A 17,297-nucleotide genomic window follows, 5' to 3' on the forward strand; every position below is an offset into this window, starting at 1 on the left:
TCTTCCGGCGCTCTACGGCGCTTACTACGTAAACAGATCACTTGGACGTGGTTGTGTAAAAGAGATAAAAACGATATAAATACTGTTCGTTTTATCACACAAACCGCTTGTTTCGTATCTTAGGCCATCAATGTGCACTTACGATGGGGAATTTTTTAATTTGCACTTTTCTCTGCATGCTATTAGCGACAGTGCCTATATACCTGCATTATATGACTGACAGACAAGAACGGTTTGACCTAAAAATATCAAAATTGAAACTACTGCGGAGACAAAGACACCTACATCTTGGATGCACTTCAGGTAAGCTAAAACATACCAACATTTAATTTCAAAGTGAACTATCCCTTTAATGCCTCTCTTTCTCTTCCTATCTCACGTGTTTGCTCTCTCTGTGTGTCCTACAGACGGTGTTTACAGAGGTGACAAGCTGATCAATCTGAAGAAGATTGCGTCTGAAGCTCTCCAGCGCTGTAAGGAGAGGTGCGTCCCGTATCATGCTCTGTTTACATAAACATCTCGCCACTCGCCCAATCAGAAACGGGCAGGGGTTGCTGGGCAACAGCAGAGTTTGGAAGCATGTGAGATGAGACATGCGCATCATAGAGCAAACAGAATTGTGTAACGTGTGACTGGAGGATGTCATTGATTTGGCACAATAATCATGATATTAGTCAATAAATGACATAATGCAATGATAAGACTGTCCATGCAATGTGATAAAACGCCTCAAATCTCGTAATGCCATGGCAACCGTTCACAGCAGCCTAGCATCGGCACAACAACAAAACATGTTTTACCTTTATCTTCTAATGATCTCTTTCTCTCCCTCAGCATGGCCTTGTGTGTTCAGAAGTGTGTGGTGGTCAGACATCATGCCTTCGTAACAAACAGTGATGCTTCCAACAAACTACAGGTTGGTCAAAAGGTTGGACTTTTTAGTTGGAAATATTACCATGCAATTTTGTTGTATGGAAACCAGAAGATCTTTTGTGTTTCATCGAAGAAAATACAGTAATATAAGCTATTCATATCAGGGGCGTTTCCATGAGGAGGCAAGGGAGGCAGTGTCTCTAAAAGACTGATGTGAAAATAATTTTATAATAATATTACCAAAATAAGACAATGCAAATATGTGACCCTGGACCACAAAACCAGTCACATGGGTAAATTTTTTGAAATTGAGATTTAAATGGCATCTGAAAGCTGAATAAATAAGCTTTCCATTGATGTATGGTTTGTTATGATAGGACAATATTTGGTTGAGATTCAACTATTGAAAATCTGGAATCTGAGGGAGCAAAAAAATCTAAACATTGAGAAAATCTCCTTTAAAGTTGTGCATTTATGTTCACGATTGTGCTGCATTCACTCACAAAAATACATGTTTTATATATTTACGGTAAGACATTTACAAAATATCTTCATGGAACATGATCTTAATATCCTAATGATTTTTGGCATAAAAGAAAAATCTATCATTTTGACCCATACAATGTATTGTTGGCTATTGCCACAAATATAGCCGTGCGTCATGTGACTGGTTTTGTGATCCAGGGTCACATATTATAAAAAAGTGAGGACTTTGCCTCTTAATTTTAAAACACTACCGCACACCACTGAAATATATATATAAATATATATGCATCCTGCATTATTACTCACTTCCATCACATGATCCTTTCATTCATTTTTTTTTGCGTATGTACGTCAGACCCCGTGGGATGAGTCATGTGACATTTGGTGGGATGATCTGATGGACGGAGTGTCAGACGAGTGTGAACCGGAGTGGATGGACTCAGAAGATCCTCTCTTCATACTTTACACCAGCGGCTCGACCGGAAAACCCAAGGCAAGTGATTCCCTCACCTACAGTTAACATATGGAAGTATTAATATATACAGTACATACATGCACTACAGTTCAAAAGCTTGGGGTCACTCAGATTTTAGATAAAGACATTTATAAGGTTACAAAAGATTTCTATTTTAATTAAATGCTCTTCTTTTGAACTTTCTATTCATCAAAGAATCCTAAAAAAAATAATTTTGGTTTCCACAAAAATATGAAGCAGTAGAGTTTTCAAAATGTATAATAACCAGAAATGTTTCTTGAGCAAATCAGCATATTAGATTTATTTTTTGAAGATCATGTGACACTGAAGACTGGAGTAATGATCAGCTTTGATCACAGGAATAAATTATAAATATATTCAAATAGAAGACATATTGTAATATATCACAATATTACTGTTTTTACTGTATTTTTTTAATCAAATAAATGCACCCTTTGTGAGCAGAAGAGACTTTCAAAAACATTACAATCTTACGGACCCCAAACTTTTGAACGGTAACACACACACACACACACACACACACACACACACACACACACACACACACACACACACACACACACACACACAATTTGGAATAAAGAATAAATGGGTGGAAAAAATTTCTCCCATAATGCAATGCACCCAACCTTTAATTTCCATATCGATCACAATCTCCTTTTTGACTCCTTATTTGTTCAGACTGCTAAAAGTTAGGATATTATTACAAAAAATTGGCTAAACTGCAAAATTACCATATTTATTTCCAATATGTCCATGCTAATTCACTATTTGTAGCATATATCTGTGAATATGTTCAACAGCATGTTCTGCTTCACAACACTTGGTAGGCAGCATACAGTTTACAGGTAAAACTTGACAAATTAGAATATGGTGCAAAAGTTCATTTATTCCAGTAATTCAACTTAAAAGGTGAAACTAATATATTATATAGACTCATTACATGCAAAGTGAGATATTTCAAGCCTTTATTTGTTATAATTTTGATGATTATGGCTTACAGCTTATGAAAACCTTTCCACAATATTCTAATTTTGAATTTGGGGTTTTCAAAATCTGTAAGCCATAATCATCAAAATAACAAATAAAGCCTTGAAATATCTCACTTTGCATGTAATGAGTCTATATAATATATTAGTTTCACCTGTAAACTGCACAGTGTGCAGTAAGTAGTATGTTTGTATTCCATCACAACATTGATCATTGATTGGTTCCTGTACAGGGGGTCGTCCACACTGTCACTGGCTATATGCTCTACACATCACTGACCTTCAAATATGTGTTCGATTATCACCATGATGACGTTTACTGGTGCACTGCAGACATTGGCTGGATAACAGGCCACTCCTACATCACGTACGGCCCATTAGCCAATGGCGCGACCAGTGTGCTCGTAAGTTCTGACGCCGCTGAAATATATTTACTTGTATAAATTGGTCAAATCCATACTGGTTCAGCAATTTTCTTTTGGCATAGCAATTCCTGTCATTTAAAAATATGCTATCAGTTTTACCACAAACAGTTTGACTGAAAGTGTGTGTGTGTGTGTGTGTGTGTGTGTGTGTGTGTGTGTGTGTGTGTGTGTGTGTGTGTGTGTGTGTGTGTAGTTTGAAGGTGTGCCGGTTTACCCTCATGTGGGCAGACTGTGGGAGATCATTGAGAAGTACGGAGTGTCCAAGTTCTACACTGCGCCCACTGCTATACGACTACTGATGAAATACGGGAGAGAACCACTGCAGCGGTGAGCTCACACACTCACTCACACACTCACTCACTCGCTCGCTCACTCACTCACACACTCACTCACTCACTCACTCACTCACTCACTCACTCACTCACTCACTCACTCACACAGACAGAGAGAAACACACACTCACTCACTCTCTCACTCACTCACTCACTCACTCGCTCGCTCGCTCACTCACTCACTCAGACAGAGAGAAACACACACTCACTCACTCTCTCACTCACACAGACAGAGAGAAACACACACTCACTCACTCACTCACTCACTCACACAGACAGAGAGAAACACACACTCACTCACTCTCTCACTCACTCACTCACTCACTCGCTCGCTCACTCACTCACTCAGACAGAGAGAAACACACACTCACTCACTCTCTCACTCACACAGACAGAGAGAAACACACACTCACTCACTCTCTCACTCACTCACTCACTCACTCGCTCGCTCACTCACTCACTCACTCAGACAGAGAGAAACACACACTCACTCACTCTCTCACTCACACAGACAGAGAGAAACACACTCACTCACTCACTCACTCAGACAGAGAGAAACACACACTCACTCACTCTCTCACTCACACAGACAGAGAGAAACACACTCACTCACTCACTCACTCACACAGACAGAGAGAAACACTCACTCACTCACTCACTCACTCACTCACACAGACAGAGAGAAACACTCACTCACTCACTCACTCAGACAGAGAGAAACACACACTCACTCACTCTCTCACTCACACAGACAGAGAGAAACACACTCACTCACTCACTCACTCACACAGACAGAGAGAAACACTCACTCACTCACTCACTCACTCACACAGACAGAGAGAAACACTCACTCACTCACTCACTCAGACAGAGAGAAACACACTCACTCACTCACTCACTCTCTCACTCTCTCACTCACACAGACAGAGAGAAACACACTCACTCACTCACTCACTCAGACAGAGAGAAACACACACTCACTCACTCTCTCACTCACACAGACAGAGAGAAACACACTCACTCACTCACTCACTCACACAGACAGAGAGAAACACTCACTCACTCACTCACTCACTCACTCAGACAGAGAGAAACACACACACTCACTCACTCTCTCACTCACACAGACAGAGAGAAACACACACTCACTCACTCACTCACTCACACAGACAGAGAGAAACACACACACTCACACAGACAGAGAGAGAGAAACACACACTCACTCACTCACTCACTCACACAGACAGAGAGAAACACACACTCACTCACTCACACAGACAGAGAGAAACACACTCACTCACTCACTCACTCACTCACTCACTCACTCAGAGAGAAACACACTCACTCACACTCTCTCTCTCTCACACACACACACACACACACACACACAGACAGAGAGAAACACACACACTCACTCTCTCTCTCTAACACACGGACACACAGCTCATAACTGTCCTCCAGGTGGCGCTAGACGCTCTCGCTCTCTCTCACACACACTCTCACTCTCTCTCACACACACTCTCACTCTCTCTCACACACACACACACACAGACAGACAGACAGAGAGAAAAAAACACACACTCACACACGTTTCACTATATTAGTGAGGACATTACATAGACTTTCATTGATTTTCTATCAGGTTAATGATATTTTCTATTGCCAAACCCAAGCCCTCCATGCCCTGGTTTCTTAACTAGTACCAGAACCAGTAAAATTTCCTCACTAGCCGGTTGTCATAATATTTCATATATAGCCAAACCTGTAAAAACACACACACACACACACACACACACACACACACACACACACACACACACACACACACACACACACACACACACACACACACACACACACACACACACACACACACACACACACACACACACAGTCCTCCAGCCAAATCCTTCATTGAGACGCATTGAAATCTCTGATCGTTTTATTTGGTTTATTGGAGATATTGCTTTTGTTTAAAACTACTTTACATGAAATAAGCATTTTCATAACAACTGTTGCTGGTCTTATGGTATATGATGATCCATAAGTGCATGTTTTTTTAAATAAACACTTGATTATGTCTTTATAATATTTCTAACATCAAATATACATTAAATAACATCAGTAGTGTTGACCGTACACGTTCATGTGTGAAGAGTCTCTCACGTTTCTCAGAGTTCATAGGGTACGTTTACAAAGATACAATCAAAGGTTGTTAGCTCCATCTATTGGACAAAAAATATTTTTATTAAAAAAATCTTCCCGTCTATATAGTTTTTTACACAACAATGCAGTTTGTGCTACAGACGTGTATATATATATATATATATATTACATTTTATTTGCTGTGGTATGTATTTATTTATAGTAGTGGCCAAAAGTGATGTCAGGAGGGGATATTTGTTTTTAATGATGACCCAACAAGTTTTTAAACCATCAAAATATGAGGAAAATATGTAATATTTTACAAATATTTTAAATATGAAGTAAGAACAAAACACTTGAGTAAGGTGTTCATCCGACACAATTATTTGGCTAATAAGCCGATCTACACCTACAGGTTTTATTTTACTATGCAAAAAAAAAAGATATATAATAAAAAAATATATATATGTATAATTTACTTTATAATAATAGTTGTTATTAGGTAATACTTTACAATAAGTTTTTATTTGTTAACATTAGCTAACTATATTAGTTAATATTAACTTAATATGAACAAGACTTCTACAGCATTTATGAATCTTAGTTAATATTATTTTCTAATATCAAATGTATGTGTTAACATCAGTTAATGCTCTATGAATTAACATGAGCAACTGTATTTTTATTAACTAACATTAACAAATATTAATGTAAAATTGTTCACATGTTTATTATTATTATTATTATAAAAAAATGTAAATATTTATATATTGTTTTTCTAATTATATTTGTATTGTACAGATATTGTTTTTCCACACATTGGTTGTCTCTCTCAGGTATGACCTGTCCAGTTTGCGTGTGTTGGGTACGGTTGGTGAACCCATAAACCCGGAGGCTTGGCTTTGGTATTATGATGTTGTGGGTCAGCGGCGCTGTCCGGTTATCGACACCTTCTGGCAAACGGAGACGGTAAAACATTTACAACAATCAAAACCAGCCAAGACAAACATACTGACCAAGTCTGCCTATCCAAATTTAGCTTAAAGGGTAACTGTCGCCAAAATGCAACCTAGGCTATTTTTGTTAATCTACCCGAGTCAAACTTTCGTATAAAAGCATAATTAGACTGGAAACGCCACTTTTAAGATTGACCGTATTTTCGTTTTCGGTCAAATTGCCTTTTGAATGGGAGTGCATGGGGCACGACTATGATAGCATCAAAATCGCTATTTTTAAAACACTAAGAAGCTCGACACAACATGCAACTGTGCTGGAAGTATCACCAGCGGCTCTACACATGAACTCCAGCATTGACTACATTGTTTGTGTACACAGAGTTTAGTAAATAGAAAGGTTTTGAACAACTCACCATGTCAGCTGATATTTTGTCAGTCAAAAGTAGTCGATCTCCGAATGCAACTTAATAGGGAGGAGAGTAAAGATGGAAAGCTCCTAAAGCTTGTTTCCACATAAATTCACGGATAATTAGTTGTTTTGTCGTTCGTGAAAATCAATATTGACCTTGTATTTGAAAAAGGATCCTCATATAAAAAACAATACTGAAATTTAGAGTCAATTCATTCGCATTCGGAGATCGACTACTTTTGACTGACAAAATGCTGGCGGACGGAAACACAGTGAGTTGTTAAATCTTTCTATTTACTAAACTCTGTGTACACAAACAATGTAGTCAATGCTGGAGTTCATGTGTAGAGCCGCTGGTGATACTTCAAGCACAGTTTCATGTTGTGTCGAGCCCCATTAGTGTTTTAAAAATAGAGATTTTGATGCTATCATAGTCGTGCCACGTGCACTCCCATTCAAAAGGCATTTTGACCGAAAACGAAAATACGGTCAAACTTAAAAGTGGCGTTTCCAGTCTAATTATGCTTTTATACGAATGTTTGACTCGGGTAGATTAACAAAAAGACCCTAGGTTGCATTTTGGCGACAGTTACCCTTAAAAAAAACTTTAACTGGGGTAAAATTAGCATCAAGTGGCTTATTGCTTGTATAAAATATCTGCATAAGGCACTAATGCTCAGTTAATAACTGATAAGTTAAACTGAGTGTTTTTTTGGGCAGGGCGGCCATGTTTTGACCCCTCTTCCAGCTGCCACTCCACTGAAGCCTGGATCTGCCGTGAGTCTCCTCATTCACCTTCACTTATTACACATCACATCTTTGTTACAAACAGGAACGGATGACTCTGATATCAGTGTTTTCTCTGTGCAGACATGCCCGTTTTTTGGAGTCCAGCCCGCCATTCTCAATGAACACGGAGAAGAGTTAGAAGGGGAGGCGGAGGGATACCTGGTGAGATTTACATCCTAGCTTCTGATTGGTTAAGACAGGTTATGTAGGAGTAGGGATGTGAATTTCTGCCAAAAATGCCATTCGACAATCGAGGAGCAAAAGTCGAATATCGTTCGAAAATCGAGAAAGAAAAAAAACGCACACTCACAATGACAGAAAGGGAGGCCAATTTAGCGATTTGTCATCAAACAAACTGTTTATTAATTAATTAACTATGGTAGGCTAATTGGAAGAATGTCGGAACGAACGACAGTTCGTTTCTGCATCGCCAAACCAGATGCTCGTTAAATCATAAAATAAATGCGATAGGATATGTCATAATGATTTTATGCAAACCTGCCTTGTTACCAGCAATAGCCTACTTTTTAAACAAATTAGTTTGAATCAAACTATTCATAGCCTAACGCTTAGGCATATGTCATATTCTTGTAAAAAAAAAAAATGAGCATGTCAACAACTCGACAACAACAACTTTTATTTTATTTTTTTGTCTTGTTTATTCACCTGCCCTGTAAAGCGACTTTGAGTTTGAGAAAAGCGCTATACAAATTGAATTTATTATTATTATTATTAACTCATTACATGCAAAGTGAGATATTTCAAGCCTTTTATTTGTTAGAATTTTGATATACTATGAAAACCTTTTCACAATATTCTAATTTTGAATTTGGGGTTTTCATAAGCTGTAAGCCATAATCATCAATTATAACAAATAAAGGCTTGAAATATCTCACTTTGCATGTAGTGAGTTTCACCTTTTAAGTTGAATTACTGAAATAAACTTTTGCACCATATTCAAATTTTTCGAGTTTCACCTGTAATTTGTACCTTAATTTCAATCGATGTTTTGTTAATCAATTATCTGGATTTAAATAAATAAGAAGAAAACAAACAACGCCTGGTGGAATGAAGTGCATAGCAGAACACAAGCCCACTGCCATGCTTAATAGATGGTGTTCCCAATCCCAACCCATTCATTCACAATAAAGATCAAGTGGTGCTCCAGATGTTTTTGTCTTACTATAAACGGATGTTTTGTGTCTCAGGTTTTCCGGAAGCCCTGGCCGGGAATCATGAGGGGTGTGTATGGGAATCAGGAGCGCTTCGAGAGCACCTACTTCAGAAAATTCCCAGGATTCTATGTGACAGGAGATGGTAATGTAGTAACACATCCACTTCATAACACCGTGTCCTGACTCCTAACCAGACGCTATGTGATAACATCCAGCGACAAATAATTGATCTTTCCACACGCGACGCGACTGCGAGATGCGTACAAATCAATCAAACCCCACAGCCAATCAGAGCAGCGTGTGGGCGGAGTCTCGCGGCGAGTGCATGTCACCAGAGAGTAATCTTGACGGCAATCGCAAGAAAATGGATAAGTAGCTACATAATCAAATTCACAAATATTTTACATTTAAACGTTCAAAAACATAGGCTACTGAGTTACTAAAACAATCTTTGTCAAATAATACACTTGTTTGTTCACAGTTTGAACGTTCTTGTTTAAGATCTGAAGTGAATTATCCATTGTTGCTTTTACAGCTACAAAGCTGGAGCACTAAATGATATTCAAAGTCACATGACACGCTTTTAACATTAAATAAAGCACATAAACAGCACCTGAGATTATCATTGCCACACTTTGTGTTTGTTGTCCCAGCCGCGACGTCGGAGAAAAATAGAAACCGTTTCTAAAGTACAGAACGCTGCTGCCAGGATCCTGAGCAGAACCAGAACATATGAACACATCACACCAGTCCTCAGGTCTTTACACTGGCTCCCAGTTGCATTTAGGATTGATATTAAAGTATTATTACTGGTATATAAATAATTGAATGGCCTAGGACCATTGCAGATATGCTCACTGAATATAAACCCAACAGATCACTCCGATAGAAATACCAAGGGTTCACTCAAAGCAAGGAGAGTCCGCTTTTAGCTATTATGGCAGCCGCAGCTGGAACCAGCTTCCAGAAGAGATCAGTGGCGCTCCTACAGTAGCCACATTCAAATCCAGACTCAAAACACTTCTGTTTAGCTTTGCATTTACTGAATGAGCATTGTGCCACTGTTCGTCCGATTGTTTGTACTCTTTTTTAATTTTTTCTAAACTGTTTAAATTATTCTTATTTCTTGTGATTATTTTAATTTCTTCTATGTAAAGCACTTTCAATTACCACTGTGTATGAAATGTGCTATATAAATAAACTTGCCTTGCCTAATACTCACGCTCTCCGTCTCTGCGAGATTCGGAAGGGAATGATTCAAATTTCTCTCGGCACAGCTACTAGAAGACTGACAGCTGTCAGACACGTTGCTCACGTCACATCTACGTCGTCAAGCTCAGTTTGAGTCTGCGCAGTACACCTGCCGATCAGGAAGAGAGTGCTTCTAATTGACTTTTCTCCGTTGAAATCTATGAGGTCGCTGTGTCCATCTTATATACTGTCTATGGGTGCGTGTGTATTATACGCAGTGTTGGGGGAAATGCATTACAAGTAACTTGAGTTACGTAATCAGATTACTTTTTTCAAGTAACTAGTAAAGTAACATTACTTTAAAAATGTACAACAAAATATCTGAGTTACTTTTTAAAATAAGTAACGCAAGTTACTTTCTTTTCCCATTTATTGACTGACAGCTCTCCTGTCCTCATGTTGAGACAAATCAAAGTGCAGAGGCGTGTGTGTGTGTGTGTATGATGTTTATTGTAGTTCTAGACTAAAAGTGAGCATTTACTCATCTCACTTGCACAAAAAAATATTCAATATTCCTCCAAATGAATAAAATCAGTAAAATGCAGAATCAGAATACTTGGCAAAACCTCCAAAAAACTAAATATGTGAAATAAAACATAATTTTTATGCATTTAATCTAACTTTATTGACCAATGTACTTGCTTCTGACCTTCGATGATTCAGTTAAATAAGCAAAAATGACTTTAGATAGATAGAAATGTTTGCTTGTTTGCTTTCCTCTACTGTGCACATTTCCTTCAGCCTGAGGATTATTATTTCACTTTTAGTGTGAAAGGGTCTTTACATTTGCCCAAAAATATAACTTTTGTGTTAAAAGTAACGCTAAAGTAACGTAACGCATTACTTTTCTAAAAAAGTAACTAAGTAATGCAATTAGTTACTTTTTAAGGGAGTAACGCAATATTGTAATGCAATTTACTTTTATAAGTAACTTTCCCCAACACTGACGTTTGGTTAGGATTAGTGGTGTGCGTGTGTATTACACGCAATGAAGTGCGTATCATCACCCATTGTGTATAAAATGTGCTATATAAATAAACTTGCCTTGCCTAAAATAGAATCGTCGCGTGTCGCGGCTGGTTTGGACAAAAACTCCATTCCATGGATTAACATGGAAAAGACGCATTATATCTTGTCGCGTCGTGTGTAGTTAGGACACGGTGTAACCAGGACACGGTGTAACCAGGACACGGTGTAACCAGGACACGGTGTAACCAGGACACGGTGTAACCAGGACACGGTGTAACCAGTGCTGGTGAAAATGTCACTAATTACATTGTTACTTTTTATAGAATTTTGTGTTACTTTAGCCCCATTCACACAGCACTTTGAACCCGGCAAATTGCCGGCAAATTGCCGGAACGCCTTCTGTGTGAACGCAAACACGACCCGGGTTTAATGCCGGGATCGATGCCGGGTTGGGGACCTAGTAACATTGCCGTGTTCAGACCCGGAACGCGCGCTGTGTGAACAAAAGCCAGGACAAATGCCGTAAGGGGTGTGTCGTAGTGATGATGCACGAGCCTTCGCAATGACGTAGTTATCGTGTTACTCTGTTAGAAGAAAGTTTGTGTTCGTCATCGATACAAGAAAGAACGAAAAGATGTCTGCAAACTGGACTGAAGCAGAGACCCGAGAGCTCCTTGCAATCCGCGCCGAAGCTGAGATCGTTCGCCACCTTATACGTCACATCATAACGTCACGCGTCTATCCGGGACATACCCGGGTTGTGTGTGAACGCGCTCTCTGATTCCGGCAAATCACTGGCAGTGTGAATGAACCATTTTCAAATCCCGGGTCACTTTATCCGTGTATTTTCCGGAATCTCTGTGTGAAAGGGGCTTTTTTCTCACATTGGTAAAATTAATGAGATGATTTTTCTTACAGAACAAAAACATTATCCTTTGTGTTTGTAATTAGTGTTAAAGTTACTAATTAAAAAAAAACTAATGTAATTTTAAAAGGTAAGGTTACTTTATGTTTATAAATATAATAAAAAAAGACAAATTATGATACATATGGTACATCTCAATTAAAGTCGTCATGAAACGGAAGTTGCGATAGTCAGTTTTTCCCTATTGTGATGTATATCCGAGTGATACAGGACAAGAACAGATCTTGGGCGGGGCTTGATTTTGTCCATGAGGAATTGATTGGATGGTTGTGGTTTGCTATTGGTGGATCTGGTGTGAGTGACAGGTTGCCCCGCCCTCGTCATCAAATAAGAGATGTCGCTGCAAGAGGAGGAGAAGATATTTTGATTAATGATCACAAGGCACATGAAAAGATATAAATAATTTATAATAAATTCTGCAATATTCCGTAAACATAAAGAAATGTTACTTGTGATTGATGGTGACTTTAGCAGCGTCACCAGACCTCTGTTGCTCTGTGGTGTAACCGTGTCGTTGTGTCCTCAGGCTGCCGGCGGGACAAGGACGGATATTACTGGATCACCGGCCGGATCGACGACATGCTGAATGTCTCTGGTGAGACCTTGAGATGATGATGATGTTTTAGTGCTGCCACCTGGTGCTTAGAAATTACATATTATAATATTTTGCCTTCTCTTAATGACAACATGAAATGGAACTTAACTTCAAGAATCCATAATATAACATTTTATGATATATTATTTCAATCTGTATATAAAATATGTGCAAAATAAAATATTTATTTAAGAAGTAAATAGGGTGGAGTGTATATATATATGCCATCTAATACCCTTAAAGATAAACACACACAAGCACACATATATACATATATATATATATATATATATATATATATATATATATATATATATATATATATATATATATATATATATATATATATATGTATGAATATATGTGTGTGTGTGTGTGTGGTATACAGTAGTCAACATTTGAAGTGGATCACAAAAGTTCATAAAAGTTGTCCTAAAAAGAACGGGTATTGTTCAAAATTAATGTATAACTTTGATGAAAGGTTTTGATCCACTTCAAATGTCGACTAATGTATATTTCAATATACAGAAAAAAAAAGAGAGAAATTAAGGACGGAGCAAACACTTTCTCATGGCACTGTGGCTGATTTTATTTGATCAAATATAGAGTACAAACCATAATTATGTGAAATGTTAATACCATTTTAAATATTGTTTTACTTGTATAGTAAACATTTTTTTTTTCCTGTGATCAAAGCTGTATTTTCAGTATCATTTCTCCAGTCTTCAGTGTCACATGATCCTTCAGAATATGCAGATTTGCTGCAACATTTCTGATTAATATTAATGTGAAATAATGTCGTGCTGCTTCAGATTTTTGTGGAAACAAGGATACATTTTTTTATTTGATGAATAGAAAGCTCATTTATTTAAAATAGAAATCTTTTGTGACATCTTTAAATGTCACTTTTGATCATTTCAATGCATCATTGCTGAATAAAAGTAAATATACTGAGCCCCAGCGTTTGAATGCTAGTGTTTACCGTCGTGCCGTGTCTCCTCTCAGGTCAAGCGTTTGAATGCTAGTGTTTACCGCCGTGCCGTGTCTCCTCTCAGGTCACTTGTTGAGCACGGCTGAAGTGGAGGCGGCTCTGTCCGATCACCCGTCCGTGGCTGAAGCTGCGGTGGTCAGTCGGCCTCACGCTGTGAAGGGAGAGTGTCTTTACTGCTTCATCACACTGAAAGAGCACGAGGAGTTCAACCGCACGCTGACGGAGGAACTCAAGAGGAAAGGTCTGAGGATCATCAGATTAAACACTATTATCATGCGCCAGAGAAACAAGTGCGCGGACATATTTAGAGTATATTTCTATGGCATTGCTGTCGAGGAGTAACTAACTGGTGAAGTGCATTTACTTATAGTAGAGTTAAACTAAAGTTATCATGAGCATTGTAATGTTTAAAGCAGATGTCTTAATAAATGTCAGTCGACCGGGAACGAGCCGTTCATTTATAAATACGCAAGATCACTGTGAAAATACAAACCAGAAGACTAAAGGCAACGAGCGCAGCGCTGAAAATGGACGGGGCTACATAAGGTCTATATACCAGTGGTTCTCAAACTTTTTTACACCAAGTACCACCTCAGAAAATATTTGGCACTCCAAGTACCACCATGACCAGTGTAACGGAGGCCAGCTAGTAGTTGCTGTGCGAGTAAACCTCACTCCTCTGATCTCAATAGGCGCTCTAGCGACAGACGCTAGGGGCTGCAGTCTTTAGCCTCCTTGTTAGAGTGCCTGACTCTCATGCTGGAGACCCGCACGGAGCGGGGTCAGTAGGACCCGGGTGGAGGGGTTACACCAATATGAAAATACAGTGACGTAGTAGGCCTAACTATTCAGCTACAGTTATGCACAGCTCAAAAATGAGGCAGTTTTATTTCTAATAATATTTATTATTGTCGGCCACTTTAAACATTGTAAAAACACAGTTTGAATATTAAAGGGTTAGTTCACCCAAAAATGAAAATAATGTAATTAATGACTCACCCTCATGTCGTTCTAAGCCCGTAAGACCTCCGTTCATCTTCGGAACACAGTTTAAGATATTTTAGATTTAGTCCGAGAGCTTTCTGTCCCTCCATTGAAGCTGTATATACAGTATACTGTCCTTGTCCATAAAGGTAATAAAAAGATCATCAAAGTAGTCCATGTGACATCAGTGGGTTAGTTAGAAGTTTTTGAAGCATCGAAAATACTTTTTGGTCCAAAAATAAAACAAAATAAGACTTTATTCCGCATTGTATTCTCTCCCGGGTCTGTTGTGAATCTGCGTTCAGGACTCCGCAGTGACGCTGCTGACGTAAGACGCTGATGACGTGTTATCTGGTGCGCCCGAGCTTCGTTTACAGTCTGAGGGAGACGCACGCTATATTCAAGCTATTCTACATTGTTTGCGTGGATATCATTTTTTTAATGGTGCGTAAATGTGCATGTCGCGGATGAGACACTTTTACAGCGTGCGTCTCCCTCAGTCTATAAATGAAGCTCGGGCGCACCAGATAACACGTCATCAGCGTCTTACGCCATCAGCATAACTGTGAAGGATTCACAACAGACCCGGGAGAGAATACAATGCTGAATAAAGTCTTATTTTGTGTTATTTTTGGACCAAAAAGTATTTTCGATGCTTCAAAAACTTGTAACTAACCCACTGATGTCACATGGACTACTTTGATGATGTTTATATTACCTTTATGGACATGGCCAGTATACTGTATATACAGTTTCAATGGAGGGACAGAAAGCTCTCGGACTAAATCTAAAATATCTTAAACTGTGTTCCGAAGATGAACGGAGGTCTTACGGGCTTAGAACGACATGAGGGTGAGTCATTAATGACATTATTTTCATTTTTGGGTGAACTAACCCTTTAACACTGCACTGTGCTGCTTACATACAGGTAAATAAACTTAAATAATGATTAAATTCAAATGTAACTTTTTTTTTTGTCTCAGGCAGCGCGCCCACTCGCAAAGCAGACAGCCGCGCCTCTGTTACCGCGGGCGTGTTTTTCCCATAGACTGTAAAAAAATAGTTTTTCCACATTCGAATATTAATTTTCACATTCTTAATTCTGTTTTTTAAAACTATTCGAATATATATTCGAATTTAGAATATTCGTTGACAGCCCTATTCTACTCACACCTGTGTAATCGTACGCTCCAGGGACCAGCCAAGACTATGGAGTCAATATAATGCCACATAGTTTTGCAAAAGAATAATACTTTATATAAGACTGATCACACTGGTTTGATCGTACGCACAATATTCAGTCATTCTTCTGCGTACCACTAGAGGGAGCCTGTACCACACTTCGAGAGCCACTGACATAGAACATACAATCTGAATCTATTTGACACTTGCTAACTTCAGTGTGGATTGTTTTGTCATTTAGTGAGGGAGAAGATCGGACCAATAGCCACCCCAGATTTCATCCAGAATGCTCCAGGGCTTCCCAAAACACGTTCAGGTACTGGGATCATTCTCAATTCCTCCTTGTGTTTGCTTTTGCTCCTGAAACTCAAGCCTTTCACCCGTCCGTCCGGCAGGTAAGATCATGCGGCGAGTTCTGCGACAGATCGCACGCAACGAAAAAGACATGGGTGACCTTTCAACCCTGGCCGACCCCAAGGTCGTGGAGGTGCTGTTCAGCCAAAGATGCGAGACGGCGGCGGCGGCTCTTTCTCAAGCCGGGACACCGCTGGCACCCTGTGTGCATTAAAGACTTTGGGTTTGAGCTCAGAACCGGTGCTGGCTCTCCTAGATCAGATCTGAAGGGTTGAACTCTGTCCATAGTTCAGTGTAAAACAAACAAAAATAAAAAAAGAAGTGTTGTCAAGATAGCTCACCTCAGGACTTCCCAATTTTTTATATTATTTTGTGATGTTTTTGCCCTATCCTGATTTTCTTTTTTTGTTTGTGAATTTAATTCATTCATAATTGCAGTTTAGCAACAGTAGAAATCATGCTAGCTACATGCCAACTCATGCTAACAACATGTTAATCATGCTGGCCACATGCTAACAACGTATTAATCATGCTGGCCACATGCGAACAACATGTTAATCATGTTAGCAACATGCTAAAACATGTTAGCAATGTGTTAAATCATGTAAGCAACATGGTAAAAATGCTAACAATATGTTAAGTCGTGTTAACAACATGTTATACCATGGTCTGGGTGAATACTCGATTCTGATTGGCTGCAGGGTGTCCGTTAAAAAGTAATAGAGGACACCTAAATAAACTGTCAGGCGTAACCAAGGAAACCAAGTTATTGTTTGTAACTTGTAACTTTAGATTTCGATTGTAAAACTAATTAAAATATAAACTAATGTTTTAAAAAATGTGTTATTTGGCAAGTGACCATAGTATAAGCGGGTTAATGCCCTCCGCTGCGCGTCGGCCGGTTCACACCTCGCCGTCGTCCATTAAAACCTGACAATGGACACCTCGTCGGGCATTAACCCTTACTTAAT

General features: G+C 38.9%; 1 protein-coding gene across 1 annotated transcript in view; it reads left to right on the top strand.

The window, feature by feature from the left end:
- acss2l (acyl-CoA synthetase short chain family member 2 like) overlaps positions 1-17,297 on the top strand; it is a 33,351-nt gene that overhangs the window by 15,479 nt on the left and 575 nt on the right. Inside the window, exons 6-18 of the mRNA XM_079612852.1 lie at positions 408-483; positions 835-916; positions 1,715-1,852; positions 3,078-3,248; positions 3,463-3,596; positions 6,583-6,715; positions 7,832-7,888; positions 7,982-8,062; positions 9,109-9,217; positions 12,747-12,815; positions 13,871-14,047; positions 16,214-16,288; positions 16,368-17,297. The exon at positions 16,368-17,297 is cut by the window's right edge and continues 575 nt beyond it. Coding sequence (XP_079468978.1) covers positions 408-483; positions 835-916; positions 1,715-1,852; positions 3,078-3,248; positions 3,463-3,596; positions 6,583-6,715; positions 7,832-7,888; positions 7,982-8,062; positions 9,109-9,217; positions 12,747-12,815; positions 13,871-14,047; positions 16,214-16,288; positions 16,368-16,540 — 1,475 coding nt within the window. The 3' untranslated portion in view covers positions 16,541-17,297. The remainder of the gene's footprint in view (positions 1-407; positions 484-834; positions 917-1,714; positions 1,853-3,077; positions 3,249-3,462; positions 3,597-6,582; positions 6,716-7,831; positions 7,889-7,981; positions 8,063-9,108; positions 9,218-12,746; positions 12,816-13,870; positions 14,048-16,213; positions 16,289-16,367) is intronic.

Source organism: Phoxinus phoxinus (assembly GCF_949152265.1).
Source record: "Phoxinus phoxinus genome assembly, chromosome: 5".
In the NCBI taxonomy this organism is placed as follows: domain Eukaryota; kingdom Metazoa; phylum Chordata; class Actinopteri; order Cypriniformes; family Leuciscidae; genus Phoxinus; species Phoxinus phoxinus.